The sequence below is a fragment of the Hipposideros armiger genome, unplaced genomic scaffold (assembly GCF_001890085.2).
Source record: "Hipposideros armiger isolate ML-2016 unplaced genomic scaffold, ASM189008v1 scaffold_10, whole genome shotgun sequence".
Lineage (NCBI taxonomy): Eukaryota > Metazoa > Chordata > Mammalia > Chiroptera > Hipposideridae > Hipposideros > Hipposideros armiger.
The window spans coordinates 8,659,468-8,682,850 of record NW_017731360.1 but is presented as its reverse complement, the minus strand read 5'-3'; the positions used below and the strand labels follow the sequence as shown (position 1 = coordinate 8,682,850).

General features: G+C 40.8%; 1 protein-coding gene across 1 annotated transcript in view; it reads right to left on the bottom strand.

Moving 5' to 3' along the window:
• Positions 1-23,383, bottom strand: part of SRSF4 (serine and arginine rich splicing factor 4) — a 26,866-nt gene extending 3,483 nt beyond the window's left edge. Inside the window, exons 1-4 of the mRNA XM_019660197.1 lie at positions 22,916-23,383; positions 6,384-6,526; positions 5,374-5,486; positions 1,982-2,196 (exon numbers count right to left, since the gene is read on the bottom strand). Of these exons, the coding sequence (XP_019515742.1) occupies positions 1,982-2,196; positions 5,374-5,486; positions 6,384-6,526; positions 22,916-23,022 (578 nt within the window). The 5' untranslated portion in view covers positions 23,023-23,383. The remainder of the gene's footprint in view (positions 1-1,981; positions 2,197-5,373; positions 5,487-6,383; positions 6,527-22,915) is intronic.

Genomic DNA, 23,383 nt, shown 5'->3' with positions numbered 1-23,383 from the left:
AAAACCTCTAATTTGAGGATCAAACAAAAGAATGGATGAGGGAAACTATCCTTTACAGAGTTACAGTCTTTAAATGCAGAAGGAATGAGAAAATGAGAAAGTTATCATTTTCCAAACACCAATGTATGGCTCCAGGTAATGATTATCAACAGATGCTAAAATGCAGGTGGAATGTTGATGGCTCAGGCTGACAACTCCTGAACACACTGATGCATGTTATCATGCTTCAAAGTGGGACATCCAGACACCACATAAGGGATGCAACAGGAAGTACAAAGCACTACTTATGAAGCACACTTGGCCTTACTCTAAACGCTTCAAGATCTAACTATGGGTTTATAGGAAACATGGGGAGCAGGAGAAAGGAACGGGTTAGACACCACTGTAGCGGTGCAGTCAGCAAAATCTCAACTGTGGGGAAGTCTTCAGAACAGGTAGCCATTTTTTCAATTACTAAGTGCATGGAACATAAAAGAGGGCGGCGGAGGACATATCAGTGGTTAAAAGGAGAATTAAGACACGTCACCTGATTGGAATGTATAGACCCAGTTGGGATCCTAATACGAACCAACCAACCGCAAAAACACTATTTGAGGCAATTGGGGAAATTGAATACAAATTTGGTAGCTGGGATATGGCATATTTACAGGTGGAATGACAGGATGTCTAGACTTGCCTTAAAACAGTGCAGCAGGAGGGGGTGAGGAACAAGATCAGCAACATATAAAGTACTGAAGCGGGATGGGTGACGGGTACAAGGCGATTCAGGGTTCATTAAACTGTTTTCTCTAACGCTTTATATATTTGAAATTTTCCATATTAAAAAGTTAAAAGACAAGGGCGGGCCGAGTGGTGCATTGGTTAATAGCTGGCTTGGGCCGCCAGAGGGCCCCGGTTCGGATCCCACACATGAGGGCCAGTGACACTGCCCTCCACAGCTAAGATGCTGAACAACAGCTCAACCTGGAGCTGGGCTGCCGTGAGTCGCCAGCGACGGCGTAGGCTGCAGCCCCTGTGGCAGTGGGTTGCCATGGGCTACCGTGTGTAGCCAGCAGCCAGCGTGAGCGGCCGTCCAGAAGCCGGCGACTGATCTGCCTCACCCAGGAAGAGCGCAATGATGGTGCCAACTTGGGCCAGTGAAGCAACGTCCTCCACAACTAGACTGAAGAACAAAACAGCAACTTATCTGTTCCCCTTCCCCCAATTCCCCAGTGCTGTTCCCATTCCCCAATTCCCCAATAAAAATCTTAAAAAAAAAAAAAAGAAGTTAAAAGACAAAACAACAAAACCTGAAAAGCTTAGACATCTCTAAGGACTTCCCACTGCTCTTAACTCCCTCGCCTGGCCTGCGGGGCGTGGCGGGATCCAGCCCTGTCTGCCTCACCTCAAGCCACTCCCCCCCTGCTGCTTCCCTCTCTCTGCCCACCATCTCCAACTCATCCTTCAGGGGCAGCCTCTGTGACAAGTCCTTAGGGAAGCCTTTGCGGCTCTCCAGACTGGTTATGCTGTATCCCTTTCCTTCCACACACTCGGCACAATGGTAATGATTTGCTCAATGCCTGTCTTTTCCATGAGGCTGAGTTTCATGAGGGCACAGACCATATTTGTCTTGTTCACAAGTGCCTGGCCCATTTGCAGAGCAGCTGTCAAATAAGACAAAGTCTCTATTCTTCAGTATCTGGATTATCTGGGAGAGTAAGCACTAGACTAGTGGCCATGTTTACTCCCAATGAGGGTATGAGCTGGAGGACCCAAGAAATGTGAAAGACGGTCACTGATACCTGTCTCAGAGAAAGGACTTTACTTCTATTTGTACTCAGAACATAAGAGTTCAAGAGCTTTACAAATGAATATTCAAAGTTCTGAGTTTTGAACCAGACGGAACCATGTCACTGAGAATTCAACAGGAGAACGAAAATGTATTATCTATGTATTAATGAGTTTACAGTGAGCTCCAAACACATAAAGACATCAACAGTACCTTGAGTGACTCCGGCTCCTGGAGTAGGACCGGCGTCGTCTAGAACCAGGCTTATCTTCGACTAATCTGATTTTTCTGCCATTGACTTCAGTTCCATCTAACTTTTCCAAAGCTCTCTTCATATCGGAATAAGACACAAATTCAATCACCCCTTCATTTTTGCGTCCCTTGTGAGCATCTGCATATGTAACTTCTCCTGCCTGACGCATATAATCCTAAAGAATAAGAACATTGCCAAATAGGTTAAGACACAGTTAAAGTAGCTAACACAATCAACATAACCAAAGTTTTTCCTTTTCTTTAGGAAGAATGATAGTTTTCCTGAGAATGAAGTTTACTCTTAAAATATTTCCATCTACATACCAACCATTTACTGAGGTTCTTTAAAGCATCAGGCATTAAGTAGGTGGTACAGATAATTAATAAATATTTAACTGTTCTTTTAAATAAAGTTGTGTGAATACAAGTTGTTTGGTTAATGATCATTTTCTAAATTTTATAGTGGCATGTGCTTTAGAAGCTCATGTTACTACATTTAAGTTAGGACTTTTACATTTCATTATAACCCTTGTTTGAAAACATGTATCGATATTGACAAATATCTAAGGTAAAATGTAAACAAATCCATAAAGGGATGATGAAATTAGCACCTCAATTTTATTTAAAATTGTTGTTAGATTCTCTCTTCAAAACAAATGAACGGCAGGAAGGCCACAGGACAGCACTGCCCGGGTCTGGCTTCCGAGCGCTCAGACCATGCGTGTCCCTTCACTGCTCTGAGCCTCTTTCCCCACTCTCTTTGTGGACGTGATATAATCCAATGAGAGAATACAACAACATGCTACATAAATACTAAAGTGACATGATAAGAGGAGATAGAATTAGTGTTTGAAAGAAAATGAAATTGGGATAAATTTAAAACTAGGAGACTTAGGGTCAATTTTCCCCACATTTCTTTATATATAATATACACTCAATATTTGTGGAATAAATATACGGATATTCAGTACAGCTCATTTTTGTCATTACTTTCCTCTCCATATTTTACAAAGTTATAAATCTTGAACACAGGCCCTTTCATACTATCTCTTTGCTCCTTGTGTCATAAAACGTTTACATTTCTTAACATACACAATCGTCATAATTAGTATGCCCAACACTTTTTCTGAGGATTTTCCAAATGTTGGAGCTTTTAGGTTACATATAGTTTTTTTGCTATTATTCATAATCCAGCAATGAACATTTTTGTACAAAAACTACTTTACTTCAACTGAATTATTTGCAGGAGTGGGGATTCTGGGTAAAAGGCAGGAAGCCCATATAATTTATCAGCCAAATCGGGATATGTTTGAAAGTGAATGAGGAAGGTATTAAGTTATGCCAAGCCTGGAACTGTTAAATCAAGTTATGTGTATAAGTCGAGATCTGTGATAATTCTGACAACAGGCTTGAAGAGCGTCGCTACTTTTGTTCTACACTGCCTACTTCCAAATTAATATAACAGCAGCTAACACTGAATGTTTATTGAATGATAGGTATGATTTAATTAATTCAATCCTAATTATAGCTACACAGGGTAGATATAATCATTACCCCCACTTTACAGGAGAGAAAAGTGAAATACAGAGATGCTAAGTAAACTGTGCAAAGTCATTCAGGTGGATGAACTGAGGTCTGAACTTAAGCAGCCAGATCCCAGAGTCTGAATTCTTAGTATAGCCATGCTCTGCTTAACGATGGGGTATGTGCTGAGAAATGCGTTGCTAGGTAATTGTGTCATGGGAACATCATAGAGCGTGCTTACACAAACCTAGATGGTACAGCTTGCTACACACCTAGGCGGCATGGTGTACCACCGTCGTATATGTGGTCCGTCACTGACCAAAACGTCGTTATGCAGTGCAGGACTGCACTACCCAACACTATGGGTAAAGCTCCCATTCTCAATGACACCAGAGGTGTACTACTATATAAATTTCATCTCAACACCGTCATTGCTGGGTGTTATGAATTTATACATTTTAAGAAATAACAATCTCTTAAATTTGTTTTATTTTTGTGTTTCCTTAAAATCAACAGCTAGTATTTATTGTGCCAGCCTTTTTATATAAAAATGCATTCAATTTTCATAACCTTGAGAAATGAATATTAGTCCCATTTTATAGTTGAGGGATATGAAGCGCAAGAAGAAAGTAACTTGTTAAAGTAAAATAACTAACTCGTAAATGGCAGCAGCTGGGATTCGATCGAGCCAGCTGGGTTCCAGAGCCTGCCCTTAGGGCTTTATGGCTCTCTCCTAAGAGTGCAACTACCAAAGGTACACAAGGAGAAAACCAACGGAGGATGTTGGCGAGGCTCCATTTCAACCAAAAATCTGAAAGCCTTTCAAGTTTCTACCCCAAATGTTCAACCCTTAACTCTCAGAATACTGGAGTCATTCCTTCGGTGAGCACAATCTTTCTGGCATACACTCAGTAAGGGCCTGCTGTGAGGCTGACAACCAACACAATGTACTAGAAAAACCACCAGCTTATGTCCCAGCTCTTCTGCTAAAACCAACTGTGTAATTAACCTTTTCTGGATCTCACCTTTGTTATCTAAAAACTGTTGGAAGCAAACTTTAAAAAGGAAAAAAAACAATGATATAAAAGTGCTTGTGTAAGTTAAAACTACATGAATGTAAAGGATTCCTAACTACTTCTTGCTGAACCTAATTATACTCACAGGCTTTGCTAGCGATGGCATGTTTAATGATGGAGTAAAAATGAGAAGATTGGAAACTCTGAATATCCTTGACCGTTGTCCTCCTAAGACCATCCAGGTTAAGACACCACTTTTCCTCCCTATTGAGATTAAAAACTAACACTTCTCAAACAATGAGCTGGGATCAGTACGCTGGATGGTCAATACAGTGCTGGACCTTGATTTTTGACATTAAAACTCTTTCAGGATAAATAGTCCATGAAAAACAAATAAACCTTATGAAAAAACGTGGGTCAGATTGTCATTTTTACTAGTGAGGATCTACCCTGGAAGTGGACATAAACCTGCCTATTATGATTAATGTTGCAGAAAACATCGGTGGTTTCAACTTTTTCTTTTATTGATGAGAAAGTGGCATCTCTTTATATAACATTCTCTACTGAGGAAAATTTCCCACTACACAGGCTATCCTTAGAGTGATGGTCCCATAATGTACAGCGACGTGAGATTCTGGTGTCTTTTATACTCTGATGGAAACTTTAATCGGAGACTTTCCAAGTGCTCTGGGAAAGCTTTTGAACAGGTAACACTATTATATCCTATGTATGCCTGGGGCCTGCCTAAAACCATCTCTTTTCCAACTTGAACTCCTGCCCAACCTTATCCCAGAAGGTTAACTGGGCCCAAACCTTTAAGTCTTGCCAGCTGCACCGACTTGACAAATTTTCCACAATAAGTCTGTATTCTGTGCGGGTAGGAGGGCCGTATTTATCTCGGCCACTTCTTCTATAACCATATCCACCTTTGGAAGGTTCAAATAGATAAGATTACTTCAGTGGAGGAAAAGGAAAAAATGACACAGCACATATTCCCCTTAAATATACCATTTATCCCCACCCCAAATGCACATATATTTTAACTCTATCCCCACCCTTAATTATAAACAAGAGTTTTTGTAAGACAGCAATAAACGAAATATGAAAATTTAATTCAATTTATAAAGTTGTAAATATATATTCATTAATATTTATATTTAAAATTAACATGCATAAATTAAAAACTATTAACAATTTAACAATTTAGCAATAAGTAACCAAATTACTAAATCAGTTACTGGTGTTACTCACAGTGATTAAAGTTTTTGTGAATATTTTATATGGAAAAAAAAAAGATTTTCAGGCACCTATTTCAGTTTAATCTCATCTGTGTCTAACCCTTGGGATCCTCACCACCCAGGTCTAATGGGGAAAGGTTGCGGTCGTCACATGGCTTCCTGTTTTTGGTCAGCCAAGGGCCACAATGGTTCAAAGAGCCACGCATGGAAAGGTAACCCAAGGTCAGCAAATGGAACAGGCAGTCATCTTAGCCTCAAAGGATTCTTTTAATTAAAACATTGAGGTCTTTGTTAAATCTATGTTAAACAATTGCATTACAGAGAAAAACAAAACAACAACACAAACACACATCATTAAACATATTTATAAAGTGTTAAAACAAGAAATTTATGCCATTAATTTAGTTAAAATTAAACATTATCAAAGATGTTTATTTGCAATTTTACATTTAAAAGACACATCATTTTTTAAACAAATGGCTTAACTATCAATACATTTCAATGTAATATTAATAAATTATTTTTAAAAATTAACATTTAATAACAAAGGCATGTCACTGATACAAATGCCCTTTAAATGCTTACTGCGTCCAGAACCGTAACTGCCATCTCGACGTGGGCCGCGGGCATGCTCAACAATGACTCGCTCCCCACATAGGTCTTTGCCATTCAGTTCGTAAACAGCATCATCTGCATCACGTAAATCATCAAACTCCACAAACCCGTACCTAGAAGTGAGCAAACATAATCCTGGTTGGCACCATATTGACATCCAGCTTCACTAACATTAAAGAGAAAGCGAAGAGGTTCATGCTTAGCAAAGGTTAGGTGGGGTTTGCACACTAAAGATCAGCTTTCTTTTCCCTTTAGTGGAAACCACTTTGCTCTGTACCAACGGGAACTGCACCAGGGCAGGGAGACTTCTCAAGGCAGAATCCTGTATTTCTAGGAGGAGGCTGGCTAAATGTAGAGACCACTTCTTTTGTTCCCCAAATAGTTGGTGGCAACTGCAAAGACCTCCACAGGGAGGCTTGGTATAAGGTTATCAAAATACATAATTCTAGAAGATTGAATATTTGGTCTTTCAAATCACATAAAGCTCATCAAATTAGATCTACATTCAGGCACTGTGTCTTAACTGTTAAATCATGTTTAGAATAACACACCATGTTAAAAAATAATCACAGTATCTCAAATCTCTTCGGTGAAATAATTTTTTTTTTTAAGTTCCTGTTCCTCCTCTACCTAAACAAATTAGTCACGAGTGAATTAAATGTTCTAGAAGTTATCAGTGAAAAATATTTGGAACTATTCACTTCCTCATGATATTTGAAACTCATTTCTATGAGGGTTTAGTAGGCCAGAATTCTCTAAAACTTATATGCAACTGTGCAAACTTCTATACATACTAGTGCTAGCAATTTCCCTGAATTGGTTTGGTGGCTTAACACATACCCGAAAGAAAACAACCTCCCCAATCCTACCAATGCCTGTTAGAGAGTACAACTTATAAAACAAAAGCACAACGTTTGTAAGATATTTATAAGAAAGGTTAAACAAATGCCCTACAAACTATATTATCAATGAACTTTTAGTCTGGTCTAAAATGGCTGTGAAAAGTCTAGTTTTGTGACCACTGCCTATATTTAAAAACCAAAGCCATCTTAATGATCATACTTCATCACAAAGGAAAGTTACCAGCAATGTCTTTAAACTCGAACACAGGCAAACACTGACTCATGTTCTTCTGCGTTTAAACATACTGGAACTAAAAATGGGCCACAAGGCTTGCGGGAAGTTCACCCAGCCTGACCAAAATGATTCCAGTTTCTCTAGCATGTAATGCTACCTACCCTCAGCAGTATGCTGAGTGAGAGAATTCAGACTTGTGGAATTCTTCCTTTACTAAAGAGTTCCTTTCCAACAAGAGTTTCTCAAGGTAACAATGTACATACAGCTAACTCTGGAGGGTTCTTTATGCTGAAATGTCTATGAATGGTGTTCAAATGTTAAGAGTCACTGAATCTTGACTTCGTAAAAAATCTAACATAGACACACCCAGTTGTTTAACAGGAAACGTTCTGTAGTCATGCAATTCAGGAGCCACCTGGCTCAAGTTAGGAGCTATGAAGTCTTGAAAACATGTTTCCATACTTCCATAGGCGGGAATTGCTGAGCAGCTTAATAAGAATGATTGTGAACACGATGCCACATTTGACAAAGTAAGTAAAACCTCTCTAGGTCATTGACTTTCTATGTTAAAAAGTGATTTAGTCACTAAAAATCTCTTAATAGGTAATATATTGCAGCTGCTGTTTTTCCTTTCTGAAGTAGAGTTGGTCATCAGGAAAGTTAACTCATTTTTAGGTAAAAAAGTTAAAAAGCAAATAGAAAAACAAATGTAACTACTTCCTACTTTGGTTTATTTGCAAATAGATCGCAAAGCCCTCCCCACAAAAGTACCTTCCTTAGTTTAGTTGTCAAGACTGGTCATAGGTCTGCTTTGCCCACAGCATCACTGTTCTCGGCATCGTATGAGAGCCTGATGCCAAGCAGAGAGGGATGAGAGGAAATGTTCAACGCAGGCATGATGAAGCGGCCTCCACACCCCTCTGAGACTTCCAAACTGGCTTGGCACCACTCGATGACCCTGACTCACCTAGCGTGATGCCAGAAGGAAAACAGACCCCCTAAAGATGAAGTATATAAACCACAGGAACACCTAAACAGTTTTCTTAGGGTTTGCGACTACTTGGGGGTCAGGGAATAATTAGGGTTTGCAACTGCTTAGGGGTCAGACAAGGCAAGCCCCTAAGCTCCGTAAGTCATCTGAAATAGAAAGCCAAACTTGTTAGTAACGAGTGTGATGCGGATGCCAGACCTCTGTGGCAGTGCGTCTCCCAGACTCTCAGATCGCCCTCTGCATGCTCACTCTGCCCCAGGCTCACATGCAGAGCTCTTCTGACCTCTGAGGAAAGTTAGGACAACCTGTTAAGTGGGGGCACAATGACCTAAGACCAAAAATGAACGATCGACAGACCTAGCTTTCTTTGCAGCTGAGGCTGAGGGAAGGCAAACCTTGCCAAAAAAATTCTCCCAAGTTGTAGGGACCAATTTGTGTTACTAGAGAGTAATGGCCCCTGCCCTACAATCCTTCCTTAATATTTATTTCTAAAAAGTAAACAGGTGGGTCACTTAGTAGCCACATTTTTGGGCTATCCAAGTCACTTATTAAAATAGCTGACTTGAGAACAAATTTATTTCACAGGAAAATTTTGGCTGTTACTCTGTGAAAAGCCACATAATCTATTTGGAACATTTTAATGTCAAAGTCCAGTCCAAGGATGAACCAGGCATCTCACTGTCACTTTTCTCTGCCACTGACTTGCTGGGTGAGTCTGAAGATTACACCAAATATGCTCCTCCACCACAGACCATGCCTGATAGGGACTTCCTGTTCTGAGAGCAAAGTCAAGACCAGGTCAGTGTGGTTGCTTCTACCACATTACTGTTTACTTAGATCTGCTCTACTCAAAGAATGACTATTTCATTCAACAGAGTGAAAGGGTTCCCCAAATAAGGCAGGAAGAGTAGACAATACCAATAAAATGTTACTTAACATTAATTAATCTCCACATACTAGACAATGTTATCTTATTTAATATTCGCAATACTCAAGGGCCAGGTACTATTATTTCCGTTTTACAGATGAGGAAACTGAGGCACACTGTAACTACTGAGACTGGAACAGCAAGAGCTGACCTGGCTTCTAGTCCTTGTTCTGCTATAAAGCAACTCTGAGAAGCACATTTAAATAATTTTAGTCCTCTGGGTTTGGTGTACCCGTAAATGAGAGAGGGATATTACATATATTATAATACTACATTATAGATCTCTAAGGTTTCTCCTAACATCAGAAGCGTGACAGATAATAGTAGCTCCTCCTTTGACTTCATAATGGGATAAGTTAAACCAATATGGTAGCACCAGAGGTATCCAAGAGTGACAGATGGACAGGGATAAATTTAATTTTTATCATGTAAAATGCCTTTCAAAACTACTGTATGGGTCCCAACTTTAGTTTTATTTAAACATTTTAACTGTGAATTTTTAGCACCTTCAAGAAGGTCAAGTGCTCCCTGGTAACTAACATCAGAGAATTTTTCTAAATTTATCTTAACATCCCTTTGTGCTTTGTAGAAAATAACATGACACTAATCTCTGCTCCCCAAAAGCACTCTCCTCTTGAATCCTTTGTCAAAGGAAGGAGGGATATAAACACACACATGCGTGTATACATACTGTGTGTTGGCATGTGTCTATATATGTACACATCTCTGGTGTAGCCAATGAATAAGCCTCACAAACACAGCCCAACAGATACATTTCTTCATTTTAGCCCCAGACACCCTTCTTCTTCTGCTCTATTAAAAACAAGGAACATCTTTCAGTAATTCTAGTATGCGAATGAAGAAGATAAAGGAATTCTGGAGAATGAATCTAAGACAAATTAAAAAAACCCCTCTATGGCAGGGATTGGCAAAAACAAAACCGAAAAAAACCTCCAATATCCCTCCTTGCTGGATCCCAGATGTCACATCTCTCTTGAGTGAGCTCTTAACCAACTGAGCCACTCAGCTGGCCCTGATGTCACATCTCTCAACCTTTCTCCCCTCTGCCTGTGTGAAAGAACAAAAAGCAAGGCCTAATTATTAAATGTATACTAGTCTTCAATTAAAAGAAAAACTCCTTTCCTCAACATTTCTTTGCTATTGCCTTTTCCTAAACTCTTTTCCTCCGGGTCATGTTTTATCCTGATAAATTTAGTCAAAAAATAATGGGAGGAGAGTTCTTGTCATTTTCTCTCTAAAAGAAGTGGGCACCATGATTCCTACAAAGTATAGACAGGTATGAACAATGTGGGCTGTTCTAAGCTTTAGTCCATTCTCCCACCATCCACAACGCTATGGTCTTCCGCATCTAACACCTAATATACTGCTCAGGCTATCCGTCAGAACTCTGCAACGCTAGAACTGGAATGACTTCCATTTTAGAGGAATTTCCCCAAGAAGAACGATCATCTGAGCTTGTGCTGCTGCTACATAGGCTTTCCCTGATCCTAGTAACCTATCCCAGTGGTTACAATACCATGTTGCATGTGCTACTGAAGAGGATGTGGCGTTTATCTCACCCCTTTTGGAATGCCTTAGGGTCATCTCTGAAGACGGAGACGGGAGAAAAGGCCTGTTTGAGAAACAGTGAGCATGACTTGCTCTAGAGATATGCTAATCACTGGCTAACTGGGCAGGGTGTGACTAAGGGGGTGCTCAATACCAGCTAACTGATAGGGAGTGGATATGGGGAGCAAGGGAAAGCAAGCCTCCATGCGTGTGCCTGCGGTCACCCACCAACACTGCTTACCGAGGGGCATGCCTTGGATGTTCTCTCTATAAGAAAAATTTGCCCCTTTTCACAGTGGATCTCTGCTCACCTTTGTCCTAAAACTGTGCCACATGCTTTTCTTTGTATGTGGACATGACAGTCCTCAGCCAACCATCAGCAGGATGTGAGTTTTGTTTTCCCAATGTGGTGAGCCATTCCCACATTCACTCATTTTCCTGGTAAGAACCGAACCTCTCCATGGCTGGTCAGGATTAGGGATGTTGCTGTAGCCAAGGAAAAATTTTCATCTGTTGAAGTTAACCCATGGGTTGGCTTGAGCCCTCAAACTAGCGTCAATAGCACTGTACTTTAAGGGCAGGGCCCTTAAATCTACCCTGGAAGAAATGGCATTCAGTGAATAGGAATCAAACAGCTTTCTTTCAAAGCACTCAGGGTTGGTTCTATGCTTCAGCCAACTTGTGCTATGAGGTGGAAAAAGTTCGGACATTGACAGGATAGCAATCAACGACAGTAATTCTTGCTGTCTGCATGGAGTGCTTGGAAAGCTGCAGAAAGACACTTCTGCAACCAACTCTCTAGTGCTCAGGTGAGACCAACTGGGAGAAAAGCCTGTGCGTGAGGACTGTAACTGCCCCCTGATCCCAAAGGTCTGCAACATTCCAGGGAAGCAGTGGTCAGGCCCTCAAGTAGAATTAACCAATGTCACAGTGGCTTCTCTGGGTCACTGATTATGGTTGCAATTTGACCTTCCTGCTAACAGAGGGTTGTTTATAGCCCACAACTGGGAGCTCCTACTACATGAAGTAGGTTCCTCTGGACATTCTGGCCTCCCTTTCTTAGCCTCAGAGGAGGGAGGGCCATCAAGGCCACCCGGAGAAGGCGGATGACTTACCCGTGCTCATTGAGTAGCAGAGCTGGGGTGCGACTTCAGGGCTCACCAATACCCAGTCTGGGGCTCTTTTCACGTCGGCAAACTGGCAGTTCCCGCACACCAAGCGCTCTCTGATTAGAGCTAGTGTGGATTCCTGGTCTGCAAACGTTGGCCACAGCTCAGTCTGCACTTGATCTTTCCCCACCTTCAAAGAAGAAAACCTACCTCATGATTTCTCTCTTCTGGAACCCTGACCATCTCATTCACTCCCAACAACCTGTAATCATCACCTGTGACTATTCCTCTTGGGTTGCCCATTCAGTCTATTGCCTTGTTCTACAATTTTCTCCTTCTGTAGGGCCCTCAGGGCTGTCTCTTCCTGTTTGATCAACTTAATTAATTCTAGGATATGGCTGTTTTTAGCCAACTTGTCTCTCTATATGTAGCAGGGAAAGTCAGCTTGCTATATTCTTCTTTTGCCCAGAGGTCTCTAATGACTCCTAAATATCTTTATGTCATTCTCTAAACCTGGAATGCTTTGACTACACAAGGTAAATCATACCGATCTTCCATGTACTCTCTCATGAGTCTCAGAAACTTGCTTGGCTCCAAACATTTTAGCACTTTCCTTTAGCTTCAGCCTGTCTATTCAATTTTCTGTTTTACGGGACAACATTTTTGTGGCCTTTCAAGCCTTATTCTCTTTGCTTTGTGCTTATCCTCTCGTTTGATTATGAGCTCTTTAATATTTAGCATAGTGCGTAGCACACAGTAATAATAATCCACGTTGCGTTCATTCCTCATATAATAGGTGCAGGGCATACTACTACTACTGCTGCTGCTGCTACTCCTCCCAATTTACAAATGAGAAGACTGAGGCTTGGAGAGGTTAAGCAACTTGCTCACTGTCAAGGAGCTCTTAAATGGTATGAGCTGAATTTGAACCCAGATCTACCTGCCTCTAAAACCCAAGCTCTTAACCACAAGGGCACACCACCTTTGGAAAGGCAGGCGCTTCTCTCCCCCAGTCCCGAGTACAGTCCTTTTCATTCAACAAACGCTGCTGCTTGACTTGATCATCTAACCTCAGACAAGCCAGGTCGTATTAAAGGTTTTTTGACACAGTGAGGTAGACTCCAGAGAAAAGAGAAATTTATCTTGGGGCAGGATGAAGCACCTCTAAGCTTGGGGTATGTGACAACCAGGTTACTTTTTCACTCGTCTTTTGGTTCCCATTAGCCAGTGTCAGCCATCTGGTCCTTCCGAAAACATGTGTGGGTTCAGAACATAACAGACTAGAAGAATAGAGGAAAAATAAGATTATTCTGTGCAATCCCCATTCGGGAGGTCCCATATCAACCCCTAGAATCTGTCTTTGGTTTTAGGGTCAGCAAAAATTAGACCAGCATAGAGATGACAGAAAATTGGGCCTACCGGTAGTAGATGTGAACGGATATTGACAATATTATGTATTTAAGAATGCATTTAATTAGTTTGTAAGGAATGATGACTGGGACAAAAAATATAAATATAAGCATGAATGGTGGGGAAAAATGGACCAGAAATCAAAGAATACTAAAGGTTTACAGACTTCCAACTGTATAAGGATTACAGCAGCAACCAGAAAAGTTTGAGATAAGCATTTAAGGTCTGATTTCATTTGAAACTACTATTAACACAACTACTACAGCCCACCAGAACTCTTTCCTTTTCCAAATTCCTTTGTAATAACTTTCACAACTCTGAGGCTTATTGTAATCCCATAGACAAAAAAAAACCAAGATTAGAGCAGTTAAGTAACTTGCCAAGGCTACTCAACACCTGGGATTCTTCAAACCTGGGTCCTAACCTAAACTCAACACTCCATCACCATGTTCTACTGCCTCTTACACACCAATAGAAAGACGTGGTCCATAAGAGCAAACAGTTTGAGAAACATAAGCTCTAGGAGCACAGAAAATCAGTTTCATTAAATTATGTGTGGTGGGTGATAAATGCCCAAATGAATATTAGCATCTAATGAGAAAAATTAAATGGCAAGAAATATCATTTCTGCATCTGATGTGTACTAATAATACTAGTAAGTTGTGAACATTTAGTCTCTAAGCTACTAGTGGAATCAAACCTATAAATTAACTATCAAATTTCAACACCAGTAGAGGAAAGGTAACAAATCATTAAGATAATGCTAACTCATTTCTAAAGGAATGCTCACATGCTCGGGTGAGGCAAATACAATAGAAACAGTAATTAGCCTAAAAACAGCAATACAACAAAATTCCTCCAGAACAGTAGGAGGCAGAGAGGATATGTATCAAATTCAAATTTTGTCTTACTTTGTAACTCCTATGCAACTATCTGTCAATTTGTTTCAATAATTCGAAACTGTTTAAAAAATGAACTAAAGTTACTAAGTGATTTCACTTTTACTAGACTGCCATATTTCTTCCCTACAAAATGGGACTACCCCCAGAAAGCAACACACTTGCAAACAGTTTGTGGATCAAATTATCACAGCCAGAACCACCTGTCATAACTAAATGTATTATTTTGACATTTTAAAGTAAACATGGCTGCTTTTCTTAAAGGTAGCAAACACAATCACACCTGTGTCCATTTCAATTTTCAGACACTTATCAACATTAAGGGTAAATGAAGTTAAAATGGGGTCAACTATTCCCTGATGACACACTAAAGTTCATGAAGACTCAATCACAATTAGAAATAACTTTTAAAAGCTCAAGAGATTAAAGTCATATTACCAGTTTAGAATAAAACTCTTAGGACATAAAAAAGAATTACTGTATCTGTTTCTTGTACCTAATGAAATAAAGGTTTACACTCAGCAGAAAGCATTACCTGACAATATACCAAAGCTACAAAAAAAAGCAGTTCCTACTCACCTCTAAAATGACACTAGGGGTGGGGTGACAGGTGTTAAAGCCTCGTAGAGGTTATGCCTCTGGGACCATCTTGGCTTTTCTCATGTCTCTCATAACTGCCCCACAGGCCCTGGGCTGCAGTCATGTGTTGCCTCATTTTTATTTTTGGTTAAAGATGCCACTCCCTATGCTATTTCATGAGGATGCTCTTCCCTTGAAATTGGCCATTTCATATATATATATTTTAGCTGAGCCATCCTGCCACCTGTTGGCAACTCAGTGGCAGCTCAGCTCGGGCCAGACTCGAACCGCTGTTGCTCAGAGCTCAAACCCTTGAGCGAGCTCTTAACCAACTGAGCCACTCGGCCGGCCCGCCATTTCATATTTTAATGAAATTCTTTTAACATTAATGGATGGATAGCTTCATTTCATCCACATGAAATAACTTTTCTCAAAGTCACTGTTTCTGGTCTGTGGTTCCTGACTTCCTTGCCTGAGCCTCATCTCATACTTGCTTCTTTCATTCCAGAAGGCTGAATTCCAGCCTCCCTCCTTAGATCTTGGAGGTCTCTGTTTAGGAACGCCCCTCCATTCTGGCACCCAATCCAGGGCTAAACACATGGTTGGGGTTCCTAAAGGAGGTATAACAAGTATCCTTGAAGTGCTTCTTCAGGGATGATTTGCAGTTCAGAGACCTCAAGACTTTCATCTCAATACACAGGAAAGGTCATTAGGGCATTTCCTCAAAATACGGGCATGCGAATTCAGAGGGCAGCCTGTTCTTTCACCTTCAGGACGCTCCCAGACCAGACAACCCTAGCAATGTGAATAGGACAGAGGTCACTGGCTGCATTTATTCCCACAGATCCTGCCCCAGTCAGCCATGACAAAGCTGATACCACCAGACAGCTCTTCAAAGAGTAGCCTGAGAAGGAGAAGCATTAGCAGTCTCCGTCTGGGAACAATGTCCGTTGTAACAAGTACCACCTGTCATACATTATTTTTCTGGTGAACAAGATTGTTTTCTTTATTACTTTTTTCATATATTTTGTTATTAATATATGAAAACACAAACTTTTTTTCTTTTTCAATTACAGTTGACAGTCAATGGTATTTTATATTAGTTTCAGGTTTACAGCATAGTGGCTAGGCTGTCACACTTTTGGCAGTAACTCGTTAGCTTGTTGGAAGCCTCTGCTAAGAGACTAAAGTCTGAATAGGCCGTGGGACCTGAACTACCTTCTCACCCTTGGAGGCAAGCCCAAAAAGGACAGGACTGAACCATCTGGAACGAAAGAGCATGAGAGCTTTGACTGACACTGCCATGCTATATCTGGTAGGTGAGTAAGAAAGAACTTCAATTTCTAGAATTGTCAATAACTCATTTTGTAACCTCGGGCCAGTCACTTAATCTCCCCATGCCTCAGTTTCCCCATCAGTACAAACTAAAGACAACACTTATTTGTAAAGTGCTTTGATACATGATTGAAAGCTAAATCATATAAGCATACAGTTAATATTTCCTAAAGTTTCAAAATTTCAGTGGTAGCTTACAAATTTCTAAATACCATCTCCAATAGTATTTCGTCAGATGCTTGGAGCACCTTTTTTCTGAAAAGCTCAAAGTACAATTTTTCTATTTAGCTTACCGAGAGGCATCCCAAAATACTGGGAACCCAAAGTGTACCTTATGTAGTCTACATCCTGTGCCTGCCTATCTTGTAAGAAGAGACAAATCCTTCATGTGGCCCTTTTACTCAGATGACACCTCAGTGAGGAAGAGAGGAGCAAGACATTAAACTGAGGAATAGGGGTTTAAAATGACTTGGCCAAATAATTACAGATAATGTTCATTCATATCAACAAACTGACTGGGAAACTGGGACCAAGGAGTGGAAGTCTCAAGCCAGGGCAATTTATGCTAGTAACATCTGGACAAAATCCCAGTACGGCATTGTCTCTTGGCAATGATTGATCAAAATGATAGAAATTTTTAAAAATTACCCATGTTTTAGAAAAAATAAAGTAGCATGCTTATTAATACAAATTTTTGGAGGTAGGTTGACTCCAAAAAGAGACTTCGGTATAAAAGCAACTTGCGGGGATGGCCCAGTGGCTCAGTTGGTTAAGAGCTCACTCAAGAGCGTGAGCTCTGAGCAACAGGGTTGCCGGTTCAATTCCCTGCCCAAGCTGAGCTGCCAACAGCTGGCAGGATGGCTCAGCTAGAGGGAAGAAGAAGAAAAAAAAAGCAACTTGGTCACATTTGTATTAGTCATACTATTAACAAAATGATAGAATGTTACTTAACCCATAGCCCTATTTCTCATTATTTCTTACTTGTTTAAGAAAAAGTTCTTGGTTAAAACACATGAGACCATTTCACCTGTTAAATCAGCAAAGATTTTAAACAACATGGATGCTCAACGTTGGTGAGGCTGCCAGGAGGGAAAGTTATTTGGCTATATGCATTGACAGCCTTGAAAATATTCATTCCTGCTGTGACATATGCATTTTACTTCATAGAATCTGTCCTAAGAAATGACAAACATGTAAACCAAGTTTTACACACATGATATCCACCACAGTGTTATTTTTAACAGCAAGAATTTAGAGACAACTTAGAAGGGATGGTTGGGTAAATCGTGCTATAACCATACAATGCATTTTATGCAGCCATTAAAATGATGTGTATAAGATTTTAAAGTAATAGAAAAATACATGAGATAAAGTAAAAAAAAGTGGGACACAAAATTGCACATAGGACCATACGTATGTTAAAAGGATTCTTAATGATACTTCTTTTCTACTTTATGCTTTTGGTATTGTCTAAATTATCTACAGTGAACTTATACTTATTTTCTAATCAGTCAAGTTATTTTTTTAAAAAAGTTCTTTAATCTGATATACTCAGTAAGCTAAATGGATAAGCCTTAAAAGCTTCAAGGCAACTTCCTCATATATAATTTTAAACATTCTAATAAAAAATTGTAATATTAAAAAATTTACAGTAAGTGATAGTTGAGAGTTAAGAAAAATAGGAACTCAAACACGGAAGGTGAAAATATAAATAAATGCTATTTGTCAAGAGAGTAGGCAGCAAAAAGCTTAAAAATGTGTTTATACTTTGACTCTTATCAACATTCCATTTTCAGGAATCTGCCCTGACGTAATAACTAGAAAAGTGTATGAAGGTTTACATAAAGGATATTCACCAGTGTTATATATACATGAAATAGTTAAAAACCAAAGGCAACCTAAATGTTTTGCAACATGGTTTTAATTATGTACATTAAGTAACGTTTTATGACTACTATGACAAATACTAACATTTATGAATATTATCTAGCCATTAATAATCAGGTTATAGGAGAATACCTAATGACAAAGGAAAAGGATCAGGCTGTTCGATGGAAACAGAAAGGTAACAAAATAAAATGTACATATGACCCCAAGTTTGTAAAAAGAAGGTTGGGGGAGGGGTACATAAGAAGTGCCTGCTTTCCTGCGTGTATGTGTGTATGAGAGAGACTGAGAGACAGGCAGAGAAAAGGCAAAGGCAAAAGTCTCAAAATGTAGACAGTATCATCTTTGGATGATTATATTTCCCCTCTAAAAAAATTACAATAAACATGTAAAATTTTAATAATCAGAAATAAATGTGCTATTTTGAAATTAGTTCATTTTAACTATAAACAGTTGTTCCAATGCTCCTTTAAACAAAATTGTTTTAATCTCTTCTTAGATAATCATAAAATTAATCCAAAACCGAATGCCTTACTTTTCTTAACACAGATTCAAAGCCTGGGACCCTGTGGTCAAATGTGACATTATTTTTGAGGGCAGAAAAAACTTCCCAAGAACAAAAAAGTGGTGGGGTCCTTAAAGGGAGAGTGTTTTTTTCTTTTGTCATTCTTGTCACCCATTAGTTGTAGCAGTACCATAAAAAAATGATAAAGCATTTATCTGCTCTTTGGCGGTGGGTAAAGGTAATCTCCCACACAATTCAGAAGAAACTAATGGCTCAATTAACCAGAAAACAATAACTTGGACATTAAATCAATTATATTTCCTTTATCTCCTCTGTAAAAGAAAAGACAAGTTCTCATCAAGGATTCAGTTAAAAGAGAAAACTCCTGTGCAGGTTCTGGGGTTAGTGGAGATTCATCTCAGTATCTGAGGCCTAACAATGCCTTACAGTGACCAGGGACAAATGGAACAACTTGACTAACTGAAAGTCTTAACATATTTGAAAAATTAACTGAGGTACCTTCTACTTGAAGGAATTTTTAACAAGGATGAAAACAAAAACTTCCTGGTAATACTTAGATATCGTGAAAATACAATTAAATAGACCAGGACATCCCCTGAAAATTCTGGCTATTCACAAATTCACTGTAATATGAACCACAGTTTCTGAAATTTACAGCCAAGCTTCCCTGGAGAGTTTTAATTCATGACTTTAAGAAACAAAAACACACAAACGGAAAAACCCCCACAAAACCCCACCTCAATGATTTGGGGGTTTACCTGTCCAGCTACTAGGCAAGTAAAATAACCTTGGGATGTGATAAGTTTTATTCATTAACTAAAATATGGAAAAATTAAGATATAAAGATCTATGACCAAAACCACAAGCCTTTGTGGCAAGAGAAACTACTATATTAAAAAAACCTTCTACTTTACATGAAGACAATGGTTTTATTAATAAAAAAGCCCACAGAATTCAAATCAAAGGCAGCAAAAGTTGCCATTGAGTCAGAAGGCTATAAACAGGTGCTGTTAATACTGTTGCTTCCTTGGCGATGGTCCCATGGTGGCTCTTGCTGGAATCAGTGTGGCAGGTATGAATGTAGGAGACCCGAAGGGGATCTGGAGTGGTCTCTGTGGTCCTGTAAGATCTACATCATCTTTGTGGTCCTAAAGTGAACCATCTTTCTAGTTGTTTAAAACAAACGCAATCTAGATTAGAGCTGCCTGGTACAATGAACTGCTACTGCACACATACCTCACCTCTTCCCCAAATCCCAAAAGGGCCCATAAAATCCTCTTCTGGACACTAAAATCTTGTTTGGAGAGCTCACCTGCTTCCTCATTTGGTCAACTTTCTATTATACCAATATACTTTATGCCTACCTAATTAATTCTGAACTTTACCCACAACCCTTCAGCTTAACATTATCTGTCTACTGATGTATCCCCCTTCCACAAGTTTGAACTCTTCAGCAGTTCTTCAAAGCCCTATCCATCCAAAATCTGCTTTTGAGTTTCAATTACTAGTAATCACAATCCAGATATGTTCAAAAATACTTCTCAGGGAGAGCTACTATCCTACTTAGATTCCAGGACTATAAGCTTACACATGTTGATAAATTATGCCATCCTTTTCTTTTGTACCTAACTCCTTCCTTTCAGACTCCTCTACACTTCTGCCATCTAGTCCAGACAATTCTCGCTTGAACTATATCTATACCATTGGTCCTTTGCTCAGAAGTCATTTTCCTCTGCAATGATTCCTGAATGCTGCCAGGAGGTGTGCCCAGTTGGTGAGTGATCACACCTGTCTTCAAATTCCTGAAGTGACTTCCCATTCCTTAATCAACCTTGACTTTCAATCACAGATTTCATGCATATCATGGTCTAGCAGCAGAACTGTAAGAATGATAGTTCCCCAAAAGAGACCTAGATAGTTGGGGTCCTGGAAGAATATGTCCTTCCTCTTATCTCACCATTTCCAGGGTTGCTCAAATTTTCCCTCCAGAGCCTTTGAATTCCTAGCATGACTGAATTTTTTAGTGTAAAATCTTATTGTTGTTGTTTTCTGGTTTATGTTGTTAAATTTCTAGATCCTTCATGAGACTCATACAAACTAGTTTATTATTTCTCAAAATTATTCCTTATTGGACCATCTTATCATCAGTTATGACATACACTATTCCCAGACACTTCTCCTCATTTCAAGACCCATTCAACCCATTCTTCAAAGCCCATTTCAAACAAACCATTCCAAGTTTTACTAGTTTGAGTGCAAAGCGAGAGTAAGCATTTAACTCAAAGTGCACGTTATAACCATAAACACTTAATTTACTCAAGAGCAGAAGTCTTTTATGCCTCTCTTCGCCAATTCATTTAGCACAGTAGCAGGCATCCTATTGGGTTATCAACATATTTGTTCAATTAGCCAGTTTTCCCTTTAACGTCAACATCATTTCTTCTCCCTATCACTTGTATAACCTTAGAAAACAGACCTCACCAAATATGCTTCATGTTACAAAACACAAGTAAAATGCCTCCTAAAGATCAGTCAGATCCCTCTGATTACAGCTACCATTTACAGCCATGAGCCAAATGCTTCACAATTATCTCTAATCTTCCTGGATGAGGAAACTTAGAATCTGAGAACTTGCCCACAGATAGTAAGTGGTGAAGCTAAGATTGGACCCAGGTCTTTCTGGCTTCAAAACACATGGTTAACCCATAAAATTTAGTTATTCTATCAACTCAGTTGGGCTCTGAAGAAAACTGGTAGTTTTAACTTGATCTCTCATATATATACACATATCACAATAACAACAACAAAAAACATTTTATCTAGTAAATTCCTTAAGAATTGAAAGCTGTATTGTACAAAAATGAGTCATTTCCTAAGTCTTTTACTCTAAAAGAGGTCAACACGCAAACAACTTATTGAGGATATCTGCCTTAGTAAGAAGGTGATTCTTCCTAATGATCAATTTGAAATACCTTTTAAACCCAGCCAACAATGAGTAGATAGTAGCTACGAATTTTTCTCAAATATGCAACTTACATTCAGGCATCTTTCATAACTTCTCAAGTGTTAATTGCTAGTATTACACTGGGGAGCGAACTGTAGCCATATCAGACCTGTTGCAAAGGTCTTTAAAATAAAAAAATAAAAAAATTAAAAAGCCAAGAGTTTCTCTAACACCCAAGGTTCAGTACCCTAAAATGTTCCCCGTACTCCTTTTAATTTTCATACCCATGTCTATGAAGTCCTACCTAAAAGTTCCTGGTCCTGACAAGTTTCCCCGGTTTTTATCTCCTCCAAGCCTGACTCCTCACCAGTTTTCCCTGAAACACGGAGCCCCTGCGGGACCTGCCTTACCAAAGTAGATTAGGAATACAAGTAACAGACCGACCATACCCGGGGAGGCAGTAAGGGAGCAATTTCGAGCTGTGTGTCTCCGTCTACATTAACTAGTTGACGCAGACACTAGCCAGGGTGGCCACTATTCTCCACCAAATTCAATGGCAAAGCAATTTTTTTGGCAAGTTGGGGAACGGAAACCACAGCCTGGAAACTCTGTACGGAGTCTTAAAGATAGCGAGTTATTTAATTTACCCTTGTAGAGGGAGCGGTGAAGGCTTTCAGCACGGCAAGACGATACTTTCGAAACTGTCACTAGACTACTCAAACCGTAGTCTCCCGCCCAAAAAAGTGTGGCACATGGCAAGTCTAAACAGGGCCTCCCTCTGGAGCTCCTGTCCCCGGGAAAGGTACGTTGTGACTGATCCACGAGGTAAAAGGGGAGCAGGAAATCCTGTCTATTTCCAGCAGCCCTCAGAGAGGAAAAGGTGGGTATCGAGCCGGAGACGAACCCGGGCCCCAGTCCCAGGGCCGGAGAAGGAAAAACCCCGGCCTCCCCGGCGCCCTGGAGCTGTGCACTCCCGCCCGGCGCCTCAATCCCACTGGGGTTTTCCTTTTCCCCGTCCCACTCTGAGCCTCACCATCGCTCCCATTATCCCTCCACCACCCCCACTCGCGCAGGCGCAGTGGGAACCGGGGCCTATCCATGCCCCCGAGGCGCCGCGACTATGGCGGAGCCGGAGCAGGCCGGTAGCAGCTCCGCGCCGGGCTTCCGTCCCTCTCCCGTCCCCACGGCCTCCCCGCCCCCGTCGGGACCCCGTCTCCACCCGGGCGGCCCCTCTTCCGCCCTCCTCACCCGTTCTTCAGATCCACCTCCAGGATCTTCCCGTAGCCCTTAAAGAAGCGCTCCACATCGCGCTCCCGGGCCTGGTAGCTCAGGCGGCCGATGTACACCCGCGGCATTCCGGCAACGGCGGCAGCAGCTTGGCCCGGCCCCAGCCCCCTTAGGCGGCGGCCGGCGAAGCAAGAGCGCAGCGACGGCGGCGGCAACGGGCGGGCGGCGGGACCGACGCAGCCGAACCCCGGCGACGTACGCGAGCACGCAGCTCGCGAGCGCGCACCTCCCGCCTCCCCCGCCCTCCCCGCAGGCGGAGGGTAACGGGAGTGAGCGCGCGTTCTCTTCCCGCCCGGCCAGGAGTAGGGGCGGGGCTTGCCAGGGGGCGCGCCCGGGTGGGCGGGGCCAGTTGATCGACAGGCGGCACTGGCCCTTCCGCCCCTCCCCCCGGCACGTCCTCTCGCGAGCTCGCGGTTCTGCACCTCCTTC